This window comes from Schistocerca gregaria, chromosome 7, assembly GCF_023897955.1.
Source record: "Schistocerca gregaria isolate iqSchGreg1 chromosome 7, iqSchGreg1.2, whole genome shotgun sequence".
NCBI classification, from domain to species: Eukaryota; Metazoa; Arthropoda; class Insecta; order Orthoptera; family Acrididae; genus Schistocerca; species Schistocerca gregaria.
In genome coordinates this window covers 273,770,734-273,795,597 of record NC_064926.1, presented here as the reverse complement: position 1 = coordinate 273,795,597, position 24,864 = coordinate 273,770,734, and the positions used below count along the sequence as shown (strand labels likewise).

At 40.0% G+C, this 24,864-nt stretch overlaps 1 protein-coding gene across 2 annotated transcripts in view; it reads left to right on the top strand.

Annotated features, from left to right (window-relative positions):
• Positions 1–8,263: 8,263 nt before the first annotated feature.
• LOC126281452 (putative Ras-related protein Rab-33) overlaps positions 8,264–24,864 on the top strand; it is a 122,573-nt gene continuing 105,972 nt past the window's right edge. Inside the window, exon 1 of one of the 2 annotated variants that reach the window (XM_049980433.1) lies at positions 8,264–8,457. In XM_049980433.1, the coding sequence (XP_049836390.1) occupies positions 8,362–8,457 (96 nt within the window). In that variant the 5' untranslated portion in view covers positions 8,264–8,361. Of the gene's footprint in view, positions 8,458–8,943; positions 9,387–24,864 lie in introns of those variants that run through there. The other variant, XM_049980432.1, reaches the window with a different exon arrangement.

The window sequence follows — 24,864 nt, the reverse complement described above, 5'->3', positions numbered from 1 at the left end:
CGCATTTACCTTCAACCAGACAATCGTCGGAGGTGTGTTTCGAGGCAACCCGGTCAGGCTGAACACCTTAGACACATTGTCCAGCGAATGCAGCAAGGTGGAGGTTCCCTTATGTTTTGGGGTGGGGACGACGTACACCGCTGGTGTCCATGGAAGGCGCCATAATGGCTGTACGATAGGCGAATGCCTTCCTCCGACCGATAATGCAACCATATTGGCAGCATATCAGCGAGGCATTCTTCTTCATGGACGACAATTCGCGCCCCCAACGTGCACATCGTGTAAATGACTTCCTTCCGGCTAACGAAATCGCTCGACTACAGTGGCCAGCTTGTTCTCCAGTCATGAACCCTATCGAACGTGCCTGGGATAGATTGAAAAGGGCTGTTTACGGACGACGTGGCCCACCAACCACTCTGAGGGATCTTCGCCGAATCGCCATTGATCAGTAGGACAATCTGGACCAACAGTGCCTTGATGAACTTGTGGACACTCTGCCAAGACGAATACAGGCTTGCATCAATGCAATAGAATGTGATACTGGATATTAGAGGTACTGGTGTGTACAGCAATCTGGACCACCACGTATGAAGGTCTCGCTGTGTGGTAGTACAACGTGCAATGTGTGGTCTTCATGAGGAATAAAAAGTGCGGAAATGAGGTTTATGTTGATCTCTGTTCCAATTTTCTGTACAGGTTCCGGAACTCTCGGAACCAAGGTGATACATAACTCATTGCGATGTGTGTATAATACTGAAAATTAGTTTTGTTTGTGATCTATGTCGTTGAGAAAAATAAAATAATAACTTAAGTTGTATGCAGTGCAACTGCATTGCAGTTTAAATGCAGGATTTTTACAGTTACTCCTCTCCTTACATTCAGACGGCGTGATCTACCATGAGGGGGAAGTGTACTGCCAGCTGAAAGACTATGGCATGCGAGTAAGAAGAATGGTCTCATGCTGAATTCTTGGTCGTCTCTGTCTTTCACGCGTCCCAGTGTGTATGACGTCATATCTCTGGAACTATGTGTTGTACAATGATAAAATTTTGCAAGTAGATTCAGTGGTATGTGTTAATACTATCAGCATATGTGTTGCAAATGGAATTAATAGTGTAAAAGTAGGCTACGCCTACATCTAGAAACATACTCCACAAGCTACCATATGGTACTATTCATTTCCTTTCTTATTCCTCTCGCAAATGGAGGGAGGAAAAAAGGACTGTTTGTATACCTCCATACGAGTCCTACTTTCTCTTGTCTTGTCGTCATGATCCTTAATCAAAGTGTATTTTGGAGGCAGTAGAACTGTTTCTCAGTCAGCTGAAAAACCTTCAAGGTTCCGTACTGAGCTCACGAAGCATCTCTATAACACTTGTGTGTCTATCGAATCTACCAGTAATAAACCTAGCGATATGCTTCTAAATTGCTCCGATGACTATCTGTAATCTGACCTGGCGAGTATACCAAACACTCGAGTGGTGCTCAAGAATGGTTCACAGAAGTGTTCTGTATGTGCTCTCGTTTGTAGGTGAGCTCATTTCCCTAAAACTCTCCCAACAAATCAAATTTGATCATTTACTTACTCCCTTATGTGTCCACTCCATTTCATATCGCTTTGCAATGTTACGCCCAGATATTTAATCAACATAACTTTACCAAACAGCACATCATTAATATTGTATTTGAACATTACAGGATCGTGTTTGCTACTCATCTGCATTAATTTAAATTTTTTGATGTGAAGGTCGATGGCCGCATGTTATGACCTCACACAAATGCAGGATGTTTTTCGATCGATACCCCTGGGATTTGCAGTGGGATGATAGAGGCTGGCACGAGTGAGGTGATTGTAGGAATCTGGAACATGCTCTAATAATTAGTACTGGAATACTTTAATAAATAACTTTTACTTAACATTGTCCTGCTACTGCACTCCAGGAACATAACTAATAACAACTATCTTTCTTGACTACAAGTGACTCATTAACAAACATTAGCTGGATTATATAACAAGCAAGATAACACAATTCTGGTATTACTTGTGTAATACATGACAAACTAGAGGCTGCGAACCTAGCGAGCCGAAGGCTATTCTAATCTGACTTCGCTCACGACCTGTAGCTGACTCTGCCGGTGCGATCTGCAAGTCTCTGTCCAAGTCATAAGGTGGTGCTGCAAGAGCTAGCGAGTCCATATAGGTTGTAAGTGCTACACCGCAATTGATTATCGCAACCTCTAGCGTGATGTCTAACGATGACACCACATTTTTCTATATTTAGAGCAAGATGCTATTCTATCTAAGTCATCCCGTATACTCCTACAGCCACTCAACGACAATTCTTCCCCACATAACGCAATGTCACTATGCAAACAGTCGCATATTGCCGCTCACCCTATATGTTTTATCATTTATGTGTACAGAGAACAAGAGCAGTCCTGTCACACTTCTCTGGTCACTCGTTGCAATGGCTTTGTGTCCGATGAACACACACCTCCGAGAAGAATGTGCTGGGTTATATTACTTAAGAACTCTTCCTGCAGCCGGCCGTTGTGGCCGAGCGGTTCTAGGCGCTTCCATCCGGAAACGCGCGACCGCTACTGTCGCAGGTTCGAATCCTGCCTCGGGCAAGGATGTGTGTGATGTCCTTAGGTTAGTTAGGTTTAAGTAGTTCTAAGTTCTAGGGGACTGATGACCTCAGATGGTAAGTCCCATAGTGCTCAGAACCATTTGAATCAACTCTTCCTGCAAGTCACATATCTGGGAACTTATTTCATATGCTCAGACCTTTATTCAGTCAACATGGGATGCTGTGTCAAATGCTTTCCGAAAATCTAGGAATATAGAATGTGCCTAGTGCACTTCATCCATTGTTTGCAGAATACCATGCGAGAAAACAGCAGGTTTAAGTTTGCACTAGTGATGCTTTCTAAATCTATGCATATTTGTGTACACAAGCTTTTCTTTCTCGAGGCAATTTATTATATTCGAAGTTAGAATATATTCATGGCTACAAAGTCTTTTGCGACGAATTTCTTGAATAAAAATCTCTTGGTGTACATGCAGCGTCAATTCAGGATAAAACTCCAAGCTTTCGACCACCACCTCCATGGTTGTAGTCAGGGCTAAAACGGACTGTCATAAACGGCAACGGCACAACCCGCCGCTCTTCAGCCGAGTTACATGACAACTAAAACCAGGATAAATTGTTACATATATAATTCGATAAAAAGGGGAACATAAAACAGAGTAAGGGGAGATAATGGCGGTAAAAATACACTGACAGGGAGACGTTCATGGAGGGACAATTAAAAAAATCACCATAAAGTTAAAAACACAGTTGGCTATTCCTAAAACACAAAGAAGACAATGAATGCACATACACAAGTTAAAGGTTGGCCATAGTATTAAAAACACTCCAGAACAACCCACTTAAAACCCACTTGGAGCACACACGATGAAGTATATGGTTCAAATGGCTCTGAGCACTATGCGACTTAACTTCTGAGGTCATCAGTCGCCTAGAACTTAGAACTAATTAAATCTAACTAACCTAAGGACATTACACACATCCATGCCCGAGGAAGGATTCGAACCTGTGCCTAGAACCGCATGGCCACTCTGGCCAGCGATGAAGTATAAAACTGCCAGGCGGGACCTGCCGAGGGAGAGGTCAGAGAGGATGGAAAAGGAGGGGAGAGCAAGGGGCAGCAGGGGAGGCAGTGGGATGAAGAGAGGAGGGGCATCAGCACATACACAAAGAGGCAGGAGACTGGTGGAGCAGGAGATGAAGGGGGAAGACAAGGCAGGAGAGAGTGCAAAGACACTGAAAGGGAGCACAAGAGGGGGGGGGGATAGGAGGGGGAAGTCGCTCAGGAGGAGAGGGAGCCCTGAGGAGGAGGCAAGAAGATGGGGTTAGAGTTGGTAGGAAGGGTAGATGTCAGGGCAAGGTTCATCATCCGAGAGGGGTAGATGGTGGAAGTTGCATTTGGAAAGGAGGAGGAGGGTGTGGAGATGGAGGGAGGGTGGGACACAGCAGTAAAGGTGCAGGTATGGGTTGAGGGTGGAGAGGAAGGGAGACACCAGGGGGTGAAGCGAATCAAGGCGGCGGACAATATATAGTGTGCAGATGTGTTAAAGGAGTATGCCTGGTTAGGTGTAAGAGAGGGCCTGAAGGCCCTAATCTTGCCAGGTAAAATAAATGCATAAATAATTAAATAAATAAAAGGAGAAGGTGAGGGAAAGGGGTGAGGTCTTAGAGGATGCATGTGGGGGACGGAATGCGGATGCAGAAAGCGAGGCGGAGTACATGGCGTTCTAGGATTTGGAGTCCTTTATAGAACTGGGGAGGGGCGGAAATCCAAGCTACCCTGGCATAACAGAGGAAGGGGTGGATCAAGGATTTGTAGGTGCGAAGGATGGTGGAAGGATGCGGACCCCACTTCCGGCCGGACAGGAGTTTCAGGAGGCGGAGTCTGTTGTGAGCTTTGTTTTGGATGGTAAGGAGATGGGGAGTCCAGGTGAGGTGGCGGTCGAGGGTGAGGCCAAGGTATTTGAGAGTAGGAGTGAGGTGGATGGGACGGCCATAAATGGTGAGGTAGGAATCTTGGAGATGGAAGGAGTGGGTGGTTAGGCCTATGATGATCGCCTGGGTCTTGGAGGGATTGGTACGGAGGAACCACTGATTGCACCAGGTGGTGAAGTGGCCAAGATGGGTTTGGAGGGTACGTTGGGACCGTTGTAGGGTAGGATAAAGGGCTAGGAAGGCGGGGTCATCAGCAAACTGGAGAAGATGAACAGCTGGGGGAGGTTTGGGCATGTCAGCAGTGTACAGGAGATAGAGGAGAGGGGAAAGGACGGAGCCTTGGGTCACATCGGCAGAGGGATAGAAAGTTCAGGAGTTGGAATTATGGATAGTCACATAGGAGGGACGATGGGAGAGGAAGGAAGCAACGAGACGGACGAGTCGTAAACTAGCGGGGCTCCCACTTTTATATACAGAGGACGGCTTCTGATTGGCTGGAATACGTCATAGCAACAGCAATATGGCGCATAGTGAAGTGGTGTCCTCTACTTCCATAGATGTAGTTTCTATCAAGCGTTGCTTGCAGCGCCATCCCTTGAATGAGGAGGTAAAGTGCGGGAAACTTTCCTCTGCGATTTTTCTTCATCCAGTGCACTCTTCCAGGTGTTACTAAGTGCATAGCCGTTGTCTCTGTTAAAGTTTTTATCGCTAAGTCTAATTTCGACTACTTCCCGGATCACAGAGTCCCAGTAATTCGATGTGTGGGCTATTACTCCAGTTTCTTCAAATAAAATCTTATGCTTGTTAAGCAGGCTATGCTCAGCCACCGCTGAATTTTCCAAATACCTGTATTTCAGGTGGCGCTGGTGCTCGATGCAACGGCCAGCAACCGTTCTTACAGACTGGCGCATGTAATTCTTGCCGTATTCGCAAGGTATACTATAAATTCCCGGCACCCTTCAGCAGAGACTATCTTTGACTGGTTTCAACATTTCCTTAATTTTCCTAGGTGGTCGGAAAACTGGTTTTATTCCTTGCCCCTTTAGGACTCTACCTATCTTGCTTGTTGTATCACCGCAAAATGGAAGTCGCGCTATGTGTTGGTCCTCTTCTTGTTTATGGACGGCATCATGTCCTACTTTCTTGGACAATACTGATTTAATTTCACAAGCAGAATAACCATTTCTCTTGAAAACAATCGTCAAATGGTTAATCTCAGGACCGAGGTGGTCCTTATCGGAAATAGTCCTGGCTCTGTGTATTAAAGTATTCAGCATAGCTCTCTTCTGAGACGGATAATGGAAGCTGTGGCTATGCAGTTATAAGTATGTATGCGTTGGCTTCCTGGACACAGACTGGCCCAATCGTCCATCCGGTTTTCGCTCCACCAACACATCTAAAAAAAGGTAACTTCCCTTCCTTCTCTACCTCCATTCTAAATTTTATGTTAGGATGTACACCATTCAAATGTTAAACGAACTGCTGCAGTGTGTCACTGCCATGTGGCCAGATTAAAAAAGTGTCATCGATGTATCTGTAGAAGCATGATGGGCGGAGGTGAGCACTGCTCAACGCTCGTTCTTCAAAATCCTAAATGAAAAAAATCACTATTGCTGGTGATAATGGTGAACCTATGGCTGTTCTATCCGTCATTTCATAATAATTTCCACTGTATAAAAATAAGTGGTCGTCAAGCTATGCTGCAACAACTTCAAAATTTCTTAGGAAAAATGAGCAGCCAACAGTTGTAATGTGTCATCCACAGATACTTTGGTGAACAGAGAAACCACATCATGGCTGACCATGATATCATTTGGGCCTATCTTCAACTGTTTTATCATATCAACAAACATTTTTGAATTCCTAATATGATGTGGGCAATGACCAACTATAGGCGCCAAAAATTTAGTTAAGTGTTTTGCAAGCCTGTACATAGGAGAGCCAATAGCGCTAATAATAGGTCTCATCGGGACGTTCTCCTTATGAACCTTTGGCAAACCATACAATCATGGTGGCCTAAGTGCTCTTGGCCGTTCTTCACCAGCTATTCGGAGAGGTCAGAGTTTTTTAGTAGCTCCCTTGTCTTACTGCTGAGCGCCAATGTGGGATCCCACCTGAGAATCTGATATGTGCTATCCTCCAGTAACAATCCTACTTTTTTATGGTAATCTGTAGCATTGAGGATTAGTGCGGCGTTCCCCTTGTCAGCACAAGAAAGTTGGATTGCTACTGCCAGTGAAATTAAGTAAGTATTGTCCAAGAACGTAAGACACTATGCTATCCATAAGCAAGAAGAGGACCAACGCATAGCGCGGCTTCCATTTTGCGGTGATACAACAAGCAAGATAGGTAGAGTCCTAAAGGGGCTAGGAATAAAACCAGTTTCCCGACCACCTAGGAAAAGTAAGGAAATGTTGAGACCAGACAAAAAGAGTCTCGGCTTAAGGGTGTCGGGAATTTATAGTATTCCTTGCAAATGCGGCAAGAATTACGTGGACCAGTCTGTAAGAACTGTTTCCGACTGTTGCATCGGGCACCAGCGTCACCTGAAATACAGGTATTTAAAAAAATCAGCGGTGGCTGAGCATAGCCTGCTTAACAAGCATAAGATTTTATTTGAAGAAACGAGAGTAATAGCTCACACATCGAATTACTGGGACTCTGTGATCCGGGAAGTAGTCGAAATTAGACTTAGCGATAATAACTTTAACAGAGACAACAGCTATGAACATTTCATTTTTTTTCTACTAATTTACTACAATGATTTTAATATTGATTTCTAAGAGTGTTGATAACAGTGAAATTTTTTGGAGCTGTTAGATATTTTAGACTTGCGTCAAACTCGTTTTTTAAGGATTTTCTTAGGTACTGTAGATAATCTACCAAGCAAGTGTTCAAACCAAAGTTATCTGCTATTGACACACCAAAATTATATTAAAAGTTTCTGCAACAGTAGGCCTATCTTTGATCAGTTCATTATCTACCTTTAAAGAAATTTCCTCATATTTCTTGGTTAGTTTTCCTGTCTCATTTTTTACTATGTTCCACATAGTTTTTTATCTTGTTGCTGAAGTGTCTTATTCTTTCTTTGAAGTACATACATTCTGATGTTATGATGGATTTGATTAGAATTTTGCAGTACCGTTTGCAGTGTTATTTAGTCCTATCATCATCCATGTTCCTTGGTGCCAGATATAGTCTTCTCTTTGTTGTTGCATAGGATTCTAACCTCATTTGTAATCAAGGGTTTAGGTGCACTTAACCTGCTTGGACCGTTTAATTTCTTAATACAACAGTTTTCGAAATGTTCTATAACCACAATCTAACAAACGTATTATTGTACTATGACAATAAGGCTGCCCAGGGCGGCAGGTTTTATGGGGCAGTAATACTTATGGAAAAGTGTAGAAAAACGATGAGCATCAAAAAAATACCTAAAATTTAAGTCTCCCAGCCACAGGAAAATATTAATTGATGTACATTAGCTGCACTGATTAGTTATCTGATGATATGCACCCATTTCTAAAATTTAAATCTCTCCCTCAGTGGGGAGTATTAGCTGTCAAACATACAGAGGTGTGTTCTGTAGCATGCTAAAAGGTAGCAGTTAGAGAATGTAGCTCTTCAAATACATTCGAGTACTCTTACTTCGAGTTTTGCTGAACAGTAAGTTTATTTTCTTCTGTGAGATGCATAAATAATTATTTAAGGGCATAACGAAAACAGGATAGTCTTAGTTATCTTGGCCTCTTTGCTACTGAATCAGACTTGAGAGTGAATCTGGATTCTGGGCAATGAAGAAATCAAGGAGGTATATACGTCGTTAGAAGAAATCATGAACTTGTTTGCAAGTGACAGGGCAATGAAAAAAAAAACCCCTTGTTATTTAAATTCCCCATGTTCTGCCTCGTGGTACCTTTCTAAATGTAACGTAAGTTGTTCGAATCCTTTCTAATTAATTTTAGTAAAAGAGCAGTTATAGAGCTTCCATTTATATTTATTGTTTGACTCTTTTTTTTAAGTTTTTCTATTCGTAGTTTTTATGAAAGCACGATTTTAGGTTTGCGACTCATAAATAAGAATTACACAGGCAAAAAACATGCCTATATATTAGACAAAACTTAAACAAATATCTATATTTCATGTCTGGGGGGAAGGGGGGAGGCGGCTCAGACCCTTCTTTTTTATGTCTAGGCGTGCCAGGAGCCCTAAATACGGGAGTAATATGACATTATATTTTTCATTTACTTAGGGATGTTGTGCCGACTTTTTCAGTAAGTATTTCGCAAAGAACTATACATGAATACTTTTGCAGGAATGTGGAAAGGATATGCCCCAGCACACCCAAAGAAACGAATGAATTATCTTGTAAACACAGTAATCTCTAGCAAGGTGCCCGCGAAAATATTTGCAAAGCCTTTATGTGTATGTTGTAGTATCTGTGTACCTACATCTTTGATTGCCACTTTATTTTTGTCACTTTGTTGTGGAATCAGCTGATATGTTGTTTGCGTTGTTGACGAAGTGTTTGTGTGGCATAACAAATACGCAACACGGAATGTGATAAACCGAAGACGTATCGAAACGTACTGGGATACAAGTGAATTGTGCTAGTTTTGCGTTATGGCTGAGCCAGATACAGCTATTAGAGACATTACTTCGAAAGAAATAGTGAAATCTAGAACTGGGCATGGCGCGCAGAAAAGAACATTTAAAATTATCGTAGTTGGAGACACAAACGTCGGTAAAACATGCTTAACGTATAGATTCTGCGAAGGGAAATTTCTGTGTAAGTCGGAGGCGACAATAGGGGTTGATTTTAGAGAAAGGACAGTGGACGTCAACGGAGAGGAGATTAAAGTAAGTGTTCTTTTTTCATACGATGTGTAGTTCGATAACCACTGTTTATTATATACATTTTTGTTGCATCATTGCTTTCATAGGGCGTGTCGCTCGTTTCAAGATCCTTGGATATTATGGTATACGAATTAAGTGACATAGGTAATTCGGAGATACTGAACACTCGCATTGCTAACAAGAGCCAAATACTCGATAAGATCTCATTATTGAAAACTTGTTGCAAGTTATATTTTTCAATAATTTTCATTAGTTTAAATTATGTTCATCCAACAATAAACTAATTATACAATTAAAAGAAACTAAGAGTATTAGTTTCCACATTAACAGAAAGATCACAAAAATCAATATAAAAATTAAGGTTGAGCTTATGTTCTATGTATCAAACACAAAAATCCTATGGTGTTGAAAAAGTTCCCTGACCGCAATGTAATCTCAACAGCATGCTGTGTAGGGTTACTCTGAACATAGGCTTCCATATCTAGCAGATCCCGTGTTAGAGCAATTAACCTGTTGTTGGCACATGTACATTCCATAACTAGGATCTAGTTATTACATAACCTTACGGGAACGAATTTACAGAATACCCTGTTTATCTTAAAGTTACAAAAAATTAAAGTAGTCATAATAAAGTTGCAGTGGAATTTACTATACTGGCTTGTTGAAAACTTTGGTTACGCTTACAACTCCAAAAAGATAATCTAAATGTAGAGAAAAACTTTGGGCATTACCCTAATAACAATGCAGTACAAGCTAGTGTTTACATCTCAGTAGGAGAAAAAAAGAATATAGCCTTCTAAGTAATTAAATACAATTATGCAGAGGCTCTCACAATTGATCAAAGACAGAAATGAATGCAGTACTTTCAGGAAAGCTGCAAACACCTGTTATTAATTAAGAGTTGTAGCACTATTAGATATTCTGTAAAAGGATTTGGGAATTATTAAGTCAAGACACGAAGAAATTACTGACATATGGTGCCAGTGGACATTGTGTTAAATCAATTGGGAAACTTGAGAATTTTTTTGCTGGACTAAGATCTAAACTCGGGACTCCAGCTTACTAGGCAGATGAGCTGACCACCACACCATCCTGACACATCGCAACTGCAAAGACTAAGCTAGCATGCCTTGTCACCCCCACATCTTTTTTTTTTTGGTCATCAGTCTACTGCTGGTTTGATGCGGCCCGCCACAAATTCCTTTCCTGTGCTAACCTCTTCATCTCAGAGTAGCACTTTCAACCTATGTCCTCAATTATTTGCTTGACGTATTCCAATCTCTGTCTTCCTCTACAGTTTTTGCCCTCTACAGCTCCCTCTAGTACCATGGAAGTCATTCCCTCATGTCTTAGCAGATGTCCTATCATCTTATCCCTTCTCCTTATCAGTGTTTTCCACATATTCCTTTCCTCTCCGATTCTGCATAAAACCTCCTCCTCATTCCTTACCTTATCAGTCCACCTAATTTTCAACATTCGTCTATAGCACTACATCTCAAATGCTTCGATTATCTTCTGTTCCGGTATTCCCACAGTCCATGTTTCACTACCATACCATGCTGTACTCCAGATGTACATCCTCAGAAATTTCTTCCTCAAATTAAGCCCGGTATTTGATATTAGTAGACTTTTCTTGGCCAGAAATGCCTTTTTTGCCATAGCGAGTCTCCTTTTGATGTCGTCCTTGCTCTGTCCGGCATTGGTTATTTTACTGCCTAGGTAGCAGAATTCCTCAACTTCATTGACTTCGTGACCATCAATCCTGATGTTAAGTTTCTCGCTGTTCTCATTTCTACTACTTCTCATTACCTTCGTCTTTCTCCGATTTACTTTCAAACCATACTGTGTACTCATTAGACTGTTCATTCCATTCAGCAGATCATTTAATTCTTCTTCACTTTCACTCAGGATAGCAATGTCATCAGCGAATCGTATCATTAATATCCTTTCACCTTGTATTTTAATTCCACTCCTGACCCTTTCTTTTATTTCCATCATTGCTTCCTCGATGTACAGATTGAAGAGTAGGGGCGAAAGGCTACAGCCTTGTCTTACTCCCTTCTTAATACGAGCACTTCGTTCTTGATCGTCCACTCTTATTATTCCCTCTTGGTTGTTGTACATGTTGTATATGACCCACCTCTCCCTATAGCTTACCCCTACTTTTTTCAGAGTCTTGAACAGCTTGCACCATTTTATATTGTCGAATGCTTTTTCCAGGTTGACAAATCCTATGAACGTGTCTTGATTTTTCTTGAGCCTTGCTTCCATTATTAGCCGTAACATCAGAATTGCCTCTCTTGTGCCTTTTCTTTTCCTAAAGCCAAACTGATCGTCACCTAGCGCATTCTCAATTTTCTTTTCCATTCTTCTGTATATTATTCTTGTAAGCAGCTTCGATGCATGAGTTGTTAAGCTGATTGTGCGATAATTCTCGCACTTGTCAGCTCTTGCCATCTTCGGAATTGTGTGGATGATGCTTTTCCGTGTTGCCACTTCCCCTAATGATTTTAGAAATTCTGATGGAATGTTATCTATCCCTTCTGCCTTATTTGACCGTAAGTCCTCCAAAGCTCTTTTAAATTCCGATTCTAATACTGGATCCCCTATCTCTTCTAAATCGACTTCTGTTTCTTCTTCTACCACATCAGACAAATCTTCACCCTCATATAGGCTTTCAATGTATTCTTTCCACCTATCTGCTCTCTCCTCTGCATTTAACAGTGGAATTCCCGTTGCACTCTTAATGTTACCACCATTGCTTTTAATGTCACCAAAGGTTGTTTTGACTTTCCTGTACGCTGAGTCTGTCCTTCCGACAATCATATCTTTTTCGATGTCTTCACATTTTTCCTGCAGCCATTTCGTCTTAACTTCCCTCCACTTCCTATTTATTTCATTCCTCAGCGACTTGTATTTCTGTGTTCCTCATTTTCCCGGAACATGTTTGTACTTCCTCCTTTCATCAATCAACTGAAGTATTTCTTCTGTTACCCATGGTTTCTTCGCAGCTACCTTCTTTGTACCTATGTTTTCCTTCCCAACTTCTGTGATGGCCCTTTTTAGAGACGTCCACTCCTCTTCAACTGTGTTGCCTACTGCGCTATTCCTTATTGCTGTATCTATAGCGTTAGAGAACTTCAAACATATCTCGTCATTCCTTAGAACTTCCGTATCCCACTTCTTAGCGTATTGATTCTTCCTGACTAATGTCTTGAACTTCAGCCTACTCTTCATCACTACCATATTGTGATCTGAGTCTATATCTGCTCCTGAGTACGCCTTACAATCCAGTATCTGATTTCGGAATCTCTGTCTGACCATGATGTAATCTAATTGAAATCTTCCCATATCTCCCTGCCTTTTCCAAGTATACCTCCTCCTCCCGTGATTCTTGAACAAGGTATTCGCTATTACTAGCTGAAACTTGTTACAGAACTCAATTAGTCTTTCTCCTCTTTCATTCCTTGTCCCAAGCCCATATTCTCCTGTAACCTTTTCTTCTACTCCTTCCCCTACAACTGCATTCCAGTCGCCCAAGACTATTAGATTTTCATCCCCCTTTACATACTGCATTACCCTTTCAATATCCTCATACACTTTCTCTATCTGTTCATATTGAGCTTGCGACGTCGGCATGTACACCTGAACTATCGTTGTCGGTGTTGGTCTGCTGTCGATTCTGATTAGAACAACCCGGTCACTGAACTGTTCATAGTAACACACCCTCTGCCCTACCTTCATATTCATAATGAATCCTACACCTATTATACCATTTTCTGCTGCTGTTGATATTACCCGATACTCATCTGACCAGAAATCCTTGTCTTCCTTCCACTTCACTTCACTGACCCCTACTATATCTAGATTGAGCCTTTGCATTTCCCTTTTCAGATTTTCTAGTTTCCCTACCACGTTCAAGCTTCTGACATTCCATGCCCCGACTCGTAGAACATTATCCTTTCGTTGATTATTCAATCTTTTTCTCATGGTAACCTCCCCCTTGGCAGTCCCCTCCCGGAGATCCGAATGGGGGACTATTCCGGAATCTTTTGCCAATGGAGAGATCATCATGACACTTCTTCAGCTACTGGCCACATGTCCTGTGGATACATGTTACGTGTCTTTAATGCAGTGGTTTCCATTGCCTTCTGCATCCTCATGTCGTTGATCGTTGCTGATTCTTCCGCCTTTAGGGGCAATTTCCCACCCCTAGGACAAGAGAGTGCCCTGAACCTCTATCCGCTCCTCCGCCCTCTTTGACAAGGCCGTTGGCAGATTGAGGCTGACTTCTTATGCCGGAAGTCTTCGGCCGCCAATGCTGATTATTTATCAAAATTTAGGCAGTGGCGGGGATCGAACCCGGGACCGAAGACATTTTGATTATGAATCAAAGACACTACCCCTAGACCACGATTCCCATAAGAGTTCATTCGTAGTGTGCATCTGCAGTGAAGTGATCATTGGTCATCCTCATCTTAATTATATATATGTGGTGTATGTTCTTTTGCATGTGCCTGGTCTGCTTAGTAAGTAGGAGAACCAGGTTTGAATCCCAAACTGGTGCGAATTTTTAACTTCCTCCATTGATTTAAATCAGTGCTCACTGGCAGCTAATTTTCATTAGCTAAATCCTTTGTTTCTTGATTCATAATGGCTATGGGATCGAAATGGGTTCTGTTGTTTTGGACATACATGTAATTATTAAGTCATTCAACTCTTTTTGATTATGAGCCACTGGTCAGTGGAATTGCGACGTAAACTATATGAACATAACATAAGAAATGGTTTGTGTATTTAAACTATTTGTATACCTTGTGTTTGTGCCTTTTTTGTGGTTAGTTGACGCCTCTGATGTCATTATGCCATGGCACAAAACTGATGGCTGATATCAGAATCCTCACTTGACCACATTTGACATTTTGCATACTTTTTATAACATCCATACAATAACTAATCACACAGGATGATAAACAAATAAATTGTATTGACATTCCTTGTAATAGTAAGTAACAAAATTTTTGTGATCTTTACGCAAGTGTCCAGTTCCACACATCTGCTTTGACTCATGAGGTCATCAACATGGTGGACACCCCCTTCTTCCAGCATATCCAATATGGTGATCATAACATTGCTACATAGATGTATGACCAAAAATAAAAATGTTATGACAGTGTGCTCCAAGAACACAATGAACTAACAGGACAACCGCAAGAAGTAGGGGGGGGGGGGGGGGGGTTTACGCCAGGGACAAGCTAGAAAAATGAAAGTATGAAAAAAATCACCATCCCAAAACTGATATCCATTAAATCGAACACCAAAAATTCACAAAATATGTCATAACACTACAAATACGAAAACCACAGGAATTGTACATTTCACTACAACTAAATAGCTCACAAGAAGCCCTCAGTACTGAACGATCAATACACGCAACTCCAAATTTCCTGTGACCTATATAACTCAAACAAAGCCATCAATACCTAAAACCTCAACATGTGTCATACATACAAGCATCGTAAATTTGACAGAATCTGTGAAGCTCAAACAAAGCCAATGATTCCTAAAAGCTTATAAACAATACCCATATTGGAAATTTAACACAACCGAAATACGTAGCTCAAATGTAGACACCGATATGAAAACCACACACTCAAATCGAAAAACCTCAGATTCACTTGACTGGTTAAAATAGAAACAAAAAACTGTACTCCAAAACAAACAAACAATCAGTAGTGCACTAACAGCCAAATAAAACACTATACAAATTACTGACCAGCCAAACCCACTAGCAAATACACCTAGCTTTTAGTGGGTTGCCCTTCCCTCTCGTCTCACACACACACACACACACACACACACACACAGAGGTGTGTGCGCGTAACCAACAATAGAACATAATCCTCCAAAAAAACTCAGACTCCCAAACCCTCCCCCTCCACATCCTTCACCCTGAAAAAAAGAAGAAAAAATCTGACACCATCCCGCATTGCCATTTAATGAAAAAAAATACAAGCTTGCGGAGTATTGGAGGAGCCCTGTGATTGGATTCAAGACTTTCTTGCAGATAGCACTCAACACATCGCTTGTAACGGAACTAAATCGACAAATGTAAAAGTAATATCCAGAGTACCACAGGGAAGTATGATAGGACCATTGCTGTTTACAATATATGTAAATGATCTAGTAGAAAGTATCGAATGCTCTTTAAGGCTGTTCACAGTTGATGCAGTCGTTTATACCAAAGTAGCAACATCAGGAGATAGTAAGAATTTGCAGAACGACCTTCCCGGAATTGATGAATGGTGCAGACTCTAGCAGTTGACCCTGAACGTAAGTAAATGTAACATATTGCGCATACATAGGAAAATAAATCTACTGCTGTACAGTTACACTATTGATGACAAACAGCTGGAGTGCAGCATCTGCTGTAAAATATCTGGGTGTAACTATCCAGACCAACCTTAGGTGGAATGACCATACAAAACAGATAGCACGAAAAAAGCGGAGACAGACTCAGATTCATCAGAAGAATGTTAAGAAAATGTAACTCATCCACAAAAGAAGTGGCTTATAAGGCACTTGTTCGCCTGATTCTTGAGTATTGTTCGTCTATCTGGGATCCCTATCTGGTAGGACTGATAGAGAAGATCCAACGAAGAACAGCGCATTTTGTCATGGGATCGTTTTGGTAGTGATAGAACTTTATGGAAATGTTAAACAAACTCCACTGGCAGATGTTACAAGAGGGACGTTGTGCATCATAGAGAGATTTACTGTCGAAATGTCGGGACAGCACTTTTCAGGCGGAGTCAGACCACTTATTACACCCCCCCCCCTCTCCCCACATACTTCTCACATATTGATCACGAGGAGAAAATTCGAAAAATTAGAGGCAGTACAGAGGCTTACTGACAATCATTCTTCCCATGCACCATTTGTGAGTGGAACAGGGTTGGAGGGATCAGATAGTGGTACTGAAAGTACCCTCCGCCACAGACTATATGGTGGCTTGCGGTGTATGATGTAGGTGTAGATTGTCTACATGAGATTGCAAATTGGAAGAGACTCTCTTCCCCCTCCCTTTCACAGATTTGATAGCCTCCTAAAATCTCTCTATTGTGTTAGTACAAGGCTCTGTGTTATAGTGCTTAAATCCAGTACTATGATTTACTACCAAATGCTCAAATCCTCTTTTCTTCAACTCCGTATAAGATGAAAATGCTTCACACATGACTGTATTATGCTCCTCAGTATATTCTTCAATCAAAGCCCCAAGTTCCCTCTTAGTGTGACTATGGAACACCTAAAAGAAAAACACAATCTGAATGCTGTCGTCGTCGTCGTCGTCCCCCCCCCCCCCCCAAAAAAAAAGGGGAAAAAAATATGCCCACACCCACAAACCAACCTGAGAACCACTCCTGCCATTCTTCCTAATTCAGACTCTTTAATTTCTGCTACCAACCCACCCCACCCTGGGCCAATCCAAATGAAGTGGTCCAATAAAAATTAAGTTGGTTGCTTGACCATTTTTAAGTATTTTAATTTTTTTTATATGTGATTACCCTATAATTGAAAAGTTAAGAACAGTTTTCTTTCTCTCCCTCTCTTTTTTTTCCCCCATTAACAGCAACTGAATATAAAAATATGATTTTTGCACAATTTGTACACCTACATGATAACAACGTACTGTAAAAATTTCAGCACTGATATCTGACTGTGAACAAAGATATGGATTTTTGAAAATGAGGAAATAATTCACATTACTCTACAACTGATATTACGGCGGTTGCCTATTCATGTGTGATATTGGCGGGATATAATAAATTATTATTGGTGCTGAATTATATATAAAGAAATGGAAACATCACTGAAATTAACATTTATATTATTTTGACATACTTAAAATAAATATATTCAATTAACATCCTTTGAGATACGACAGTTCCTAAACCTGGTGGTGAATGTTAAGAAAACTTATTTCTTCAGACAGCTTCTGTGATTGCAGTTGCTGTTCTAAGTTCAAGTGCTGAAAGTTCCCTTAAAACATTTTTATTGGTATCCAAACTTTGTCACAAGTAGATTTCTTGAATGATGTTCTTGGGCCAACAGGGTGGTAAAAATGTACAAAAACATCATTGTTTTCCAAACTTATTCTTTCAACCTCTGCAAGCCGCCACCGTCCATCATACATACATACTGTCCATCATACGTTAAAGTCAGAGATGTAGGCCTAATTGCACAGACACGATGATCCTCATAAATTTCGGTTTCTGATGTTACATAGCATTGAACTAAGTTTTCTACAATGCCAAGGAATTTGTGGAAATGCCTTGTTCCTTTTATTGCTATACCGATTTTGGGTTGACCAAAGCGTCTGATCCCACCCGTCGGCTTTGACCCATGACGTAAGGCTGTTGTGGTGTGTAACGCCATGACGGCGCGGAACTTAGTTTGTGAGAGTGGCGTGTTTGTAGGTGTCATTTTGATGTGGTTGGTGGTGTGTTAGGTGATGTTTTTGGTTTAGTTTGCAAGTGTGGCTTCGTGTGTGAATTTTGGTAAATTGCTTTTTTTATGTTCTTGGTAGGTGTGGATATGACTGACAGAGTCAACAGTTTTCAGTTGTCAGCTATGATGGGGGACAGTGCATTGTCTCCAATAAAATTTCTTCAACTATTCAGATTTTTGGATCAAGTGAAGTGTTCAGTATGTCATGAAGAAATGAGGCTTGCTTAAAGTTCCAGCATCTTGGACCAGGGACGGCTGTATGTGGAGATGTCGTAAGGATAACAGGTCAAGGGAAGTGTTTGATCCCAATTTATGAGATCGGGAGCTGCTATTGAGCTATATAGGTCAAGGGAAGTGTTCAATCCCAATTTATGGGATCGGAAGCTGCTTTTGAACTATGTAGGTCAAAGGAAGTGTCCGATTCCAGATGATATTGTGTTTAGTGGTTTTTGGGGAGTTTTGTGATGTCGGTTTTTTTCGTTGTTTTGTGTGGTTTTGTATGGGGGTGTCCCCACCCAAAAAAAACCCTATTTCCCGTACTTGTCCCGTTGTGTCATTAGGCTTTTTGTGGAATGTGTGTGTGTTTGTTTTTCGATGTATTTTCGTCCTCATAATTACGTAACGACTTTATATGCACCATATTGGAATCATGGTTTATGGTCGTTTCCGCCATATCTGTGACATCATGGGTCAAAGCGGACAGGCGGGATCAGGTGCTTCCGTATTTCCTAGTTTTCAAATCTGGTATGAAGTGATGTTTTCATATACAGAACCACTTCTTCTTTCTTGATCAAGAAATAGGTAATGCCTTTAATATTAGCCTTGCTAAAGACATACATGTTCTGTACTGTGAGAATTTGGTATGTGGTTGGTCTTTGTAGGCTGGCTTTACTTCACGTTTTGTTGTACCTCCTACTCCATCTCATGCATTTTTACCATGGCAAGATGCAAAACAGTGACATTCAGATTCCAGCCCAAAGTATACTTTGTGATTGCACAGATTGGAAAAATTCTTTTTGTTCTTATACTGAATAACACTTCCATCTGAAAAGTATATCAGCTTCTCAACCTTGGAAAAATTTTCTTTTATGTAATTACATACTTTTGAAACACATGTACAGCCAGAGTGTTGTGCATCAAGTAGTCACTTAGAATACAAATTGAAGAACTGCAAACTTCATCTTTCTCATTTTTAAAGTAGAGAATAAATGGATGCACTGTTGCCTGGTAATTGACCCAGTGGTACCCTTGTATTGCATCCTCAATCACAAATGTAAAATTTTCTGCAAAATCAGCTAGCACTATGCATCCAGTTTCATGAAGTTGTGCTTCTTTTGTCTTTCAAAAACTTACTTTTGATTTTAGAAACATAGTGGTGACTTTTGAGTTTTTGTAAGTTATCAGTTAAATATTCCAAGTACTCTTCGTGAGATTTAACTACTGTTATCATTTCTGCCCTGTCAATTGTGACCCACTGTTTGAAGGTAATAGTGTTTGGCATTTTCCCATTATATTTGTGAAACAATTCAATAATGGTTTCCATACCAGGGTATTTATTACACAGTGTCACAGACCATTAAATCTAGTAACTCTTTCTAGTTAAGATCACTGAGTTTTGCACTCGCAATCATCAGTTTTGACATTTTGATGATATAAACAAACACATAACGGAGTGTGTCCCTGAGGATCTAGCCAAAATACATCTCTTAGGGTGGAGGTCACAAAATTTTGACCTTCCAGTTTTGCATTCAGGGTGAGAATTTTTGAAAGCTACACAAATTTAAGTTAAATTTGACAGCACTAGTCATTTTTGCTTTGGTACTTTAGCTCCACTTATAACAACTCTTTTGCTATCTTTGCAACCTGGGCACATTCTACTGTTTTCATCATCTTCAAAAAACTGCTGGATCTTTGTAATTTTTTGTTCACTTATACCTACTCCTTTCTTCTTTCCCAAAACTGGAAGAATGCCTTGCTCTTTCACTAATTTTCAGGTTAGTTTAACCAAACGATGAGAAATGTTGAATTCATGAACTATTTCTTCTCTTGACCATGAGTCAGGGAGAAAACTTAAAATTTTAACTTTTTCCTCTTTAGATGTCACTGAACATTTAATTTTTAATTTCTCTATTAAGCTAAAATATTGTGCAGATGATGCTGGTGGTAGGTTTTCTTCTTCTTTAGAAATAATGTTAGTATCTGTATTACTAAAACATGATTCCAAGTCTTTTCTAATTTTGTCTGAAATTTGTTGTACTTTCTTTTCAATGGCTAATTTTCTTTTTCTGCTACTTAATTTTATTATTTTCAAAGCAGGAGATACGTCTAACTTATAAGAAGCCAAACCCAATATGCTAACAGCTTCCTCATTGGGAATATAAATGTCATTAACAAGGTTACATGATTCTGGTTCAGGATTCACAACAAATATTTCTGAGTAACAATTTGGGAACAGGAAATTTCCAGGAATCACATTACGTTTCACTTGGGAAGCTGTTTCACTCCCACATAAGAAGGAGGAAAGTTCAAGTTTTATTTCCATCAAACATTTAGTAACAGGCTTTTTATGAACTTTTAAGTGGATCAAGCACTTTCTTCCAAAAATGAGGTTGTACTTCAGAATATATTCCTTCTCATGATACTCACACACTGATGTTACAGAAGAACTTACTCTAAATTTAAACAAAATTTGCCTAACTTCATCAAAGTCATTGACATTTTTCAAGTTTTTTGAAACTGAACCGTAAATTATTTTGGGACACACTTCACTTGCTATCTGTCCAACAGAGCACTGTTCATCCATGTTATTGTATCCTAGTTAATCTCTCAAAATTAAGTACAAATTACACACAGAACAATGCACATAACACATTCTACACTCTCAATGAAGTATGTACATTTACTCTAACAGAGGTTCAGAACAGACTGACTACAACAATGGCACAACGAGCAATAATGTACTTCTTTATTGACAATAAATCTAAACGTAAATGAGCATCATCACTTAACATTTCTGGGCTGAGATGCCGTAGTCCATACATAAGGCTCTCCCCTAATGTTTCACCTTCTTCTTATGTATGGACCACGGCATCTCAGCCCGGAAACGTTAAGTGATAACAACACCTGCCGTGAAAGCCTTCATTCTATGAGTAAATGGGCATTTTTATTACCATATAACAAAAGTGAAAGCTCCTATTGTTTAATATTGCGTTATTAAAAACAAATAAACGAAATACAGTACTGGCCATTAAAATTGTACACCAAGAAGAAATGCAGATGATAAACGGGTATTCATTGGACAAATGTATTGTACTAGAACTGACATGTGATTACATTTTCATGCAATTTGGGTACATAATCCTGAGAAATCAGTACCCAGAACAACCACCTCTGGCCGTAATAACGGCCTTGATACGCCTGGGCATTGAGTCAAACAGAGCTTGGATGGCGTGTACAGGTACAGCTGCCCATGCAGCTTCAACATGATACCACAGTTCATCAAGAGTAGTGACTGGCTTATTGTGACGAGCCAGTTGCTTGGTCACCATTGACCAGAGTTTTCAATTGGTGAGAGATCTGGAGAATGTGCTGGCCAAGGCAGCAGTCGAAAATTTTCTGTATCCAGAAAGGCCCGTACAGGACCTGCAACATGTGGTCATGCATTATCCTGCTAAAATGTAGGGCTTTGCAGGGATCGAGTGAAGGGTAGAACCACGGGCCGTAACACATCTGAAATGTAATGTCCAATGTTCAAAGTACCATCAATGCAAACAAGAGGTGACTGAGATGTGTAACCAGTGGCACCCCATATCATCATGCCGGATGAAACGCCAGTATGGCAATGATGAATACACGCTTCCAATGTGTGTTCACCGCGATGTCGCCAAGCACGGATGTGACCATCATGATGCTGTAAATGGAACCTGGATTCATCTGAAAAAATGGCCTCTTGCCATTCGTGCACCCAGGTTCGTCATTGAGTACACCATTGCAGGTGCTCCTGCCTTGATGCAGCACCAAGGGTAACCGCAGCAATGGTCTCTGAGCTGATAGTCCATGCTGCTGCAAATGTCGTCGAACTGTTCGTGCAGATGGTTGATGTCTTGCAAACGTCCCCATCTGTTGACTCAGCGATCGAGACGTGGCTGCACAATCCGTTACAGCCATGCGGATAAGATGCCTGTCATCTTGACTACTAGTGATACGAGGCCATTGGGATCCAGCATGGTGTTCCGTATTACCCTCCTGAACCCACCGATTCCATATTCTGCTAGCATTCATTGGATCTCGACTAACGCAAGCAGAAACGTCACGATACAATAAACCGCAATCCGAATAGGCTACAATCTAGCCTTTATGAAAGTCATAAATATGTTAGTATATATTTCTCCTTCTTACACGAGGCATCGTAACAATGTTTCACCAGGCAATGCTGGTCAACTGCTGTTTGTGTGTGAGAAATCAGTTGGAAACTTTAGCACATTGTAGGTGTTGCCACTGGTGCCAACCTTGTGTGAATGCTCTGAAAAGCTAATCATTTGCATATCACAGCATCTTCTACCTGTTGGTTAAATTTTGCCTCTGTAGCTCATCATCTTTGTGCTGTAGCAATTTTAATGGCCATTAGTGTAAATATTGGGTGATAGTGTCACAGTTAAATTGTATTACAATGAAACAATAAACCATTTTAATATGCAACAGCCATAAGATCAGTTGTAGAGAAATTGGAATTATTTCCTCGTTTTCAAACATTCATATCTTTGTTCACAGTCAGATATCAATGTTGAAATTTTTAATGTACATTTCTATCATATAGGTGTACAAACTGTGCAAAATTCATATTTTTATATTCAGTACCACCTGAGATAATTAACCCCAAACTTCACAAAAAGTGAAAATTTTCAAATTTCAAAAATTCATAAAAAATTAAGGAAATATTTGTATGTGTTCTTGCTGTATATGAGCCTAGTAGTGTATGATATCTAACTATAGGAAAAAAATAGACTCTCATAAATCGCTCCTTGTTTGTTATTTTTGGGCCTAAAAAGTTGATTTTAAAAATTTGGATATGAAACCTTGGAGGTCACTTTGACTCGTTATTTTTGAATTTAGAGTATTTTGAGTAATAGACAATGTTGTAGAGGACATTTTTCTAAAAACAATCATATCAATTGCAATGCTGTAACTTAACCCAGTGTAGAGATATTCTAATTTTCGCTAATGTCTCCAGACTGAAAAATTGTCACACGCCTACAAATAAAAATGGCTGCCATCCAGTAAAAGTGCAAGGTAAATTATTTTAAAAACACTGTTTTGAACTTCTCAAATATAGAGCAATCACATATAAAAAAATTAAAATATTTAAAAATGGTCAAGCAAACCATATGGATTGCCCCCCCCCCCCCCCTCCCTCCCCCGCTGTCCCTCCACTTCCCCCTTTACTTAACATACTACACACTCCCAACTAAAAGAAAACCAATTTAACACACTCTACACTCTCACTCCTATCTCTCATGCTCAGAAATGTGAAGAGGACTGATAACAAAAGTCTTGCGCAAGTAAAAGTCATCTAATGGTCAACCTTTATCTCTAGAACCACACACCATGCCAGATGTAGCACCGAAGGTCATCGTGTCGACACCTCCGCATGTATAAGTCCCAGGAATAAGAGGTTGGGAGTCTAGTCAACTTCATACTCTCTTTACAAACCTGATGCTTCACATAGTCAGCAATCAAATCAAACTGCTGCAAGAACATAATAGTCGTCATCAACCATCACAACATGCAATGAATAACTGTTGAATTTCTCCATTGTACCCATCACTAACAAAATACAAAAAAAAACACACAACACTAATCAAGCCTAACAGAAACAGGAATGTATAAACAACCGTAACAGTAACTTGATAGCGGTAAAGCAAACTCTTTCAACAATACCTTCACCCAATGGTTACTGAGAACCAAATGACCGAATGTCACATGTAACAAACAACTTCAGACCATGGCATCCACCACAACAGTGCACCACCAAATACTACAACATTATTACAACATGACATCTACAAACACAAACCAACTAAAAAAACACCATGTCACACAACACCCTTACGTGACGGGGCAAAGTGGGCAGGTTGAATTGGATGCTTTCCATGACCCTTTTTGTGTAATATTCATCAGAAAAATCTCGTAGACCTATAAATGAGTAGGATTGAGATCCCTGTACAACCTCTTGATTTTTTTTTCGGTTTTTACCTAATCACTGGGGCAAACACCAGATAGTTTCTTTGAAACAACTTCATTGCCACAGCCTTGTTGCATGTGCTTTATCATATTTATGTACATCTGTCTATCTTTATTTCTCTCTCTACTGCATCTTAGACAGATTTTAAAAAGAAATTAAAAAAGAAACTGTGTAAATATATAACATGTAGCCATACTTAAAAATTAAGTTGTGAAGTGAATGTAAAATTACTCAATCCACATTGTTACAACTTATTGTGCAAATGTTCCATGGAATGTGAAACTATCTATCTTTAATTATATTTGTTTTTATACACAGTTATATTTTTGAAATGCTTTTCTTGATATGTCTAATACTGTCATTAACATGCTCCGTGGACAAGCAAATAAATGAAATATCTAAATAAAAGATAAAATCAATATCTAGCAAAGGAAGCAGAAACTACTGTGGTACTGTGTTTTATATATGGTGTAATGGCATACGTTCTATGCTTAGTTTTTATTTTTGAGTGGTTTCTAAGAGCTTTAATTTTTTACATAAATCATATTGCATAGGTCCTTCAGGAAGGAGTCTCAGAAATTTGTGGGGGAAGAAGTAAAAAATATATTTTGTTTATGTCCAACACAATAACATGATTTAAAGTTATAAAAAGATACCTACTGCACAGCTTATATTCTTATAATAGTTGAAGAAAAACAGAAGTTCTGTGATTACCTAAAGGGTAAGTATGTT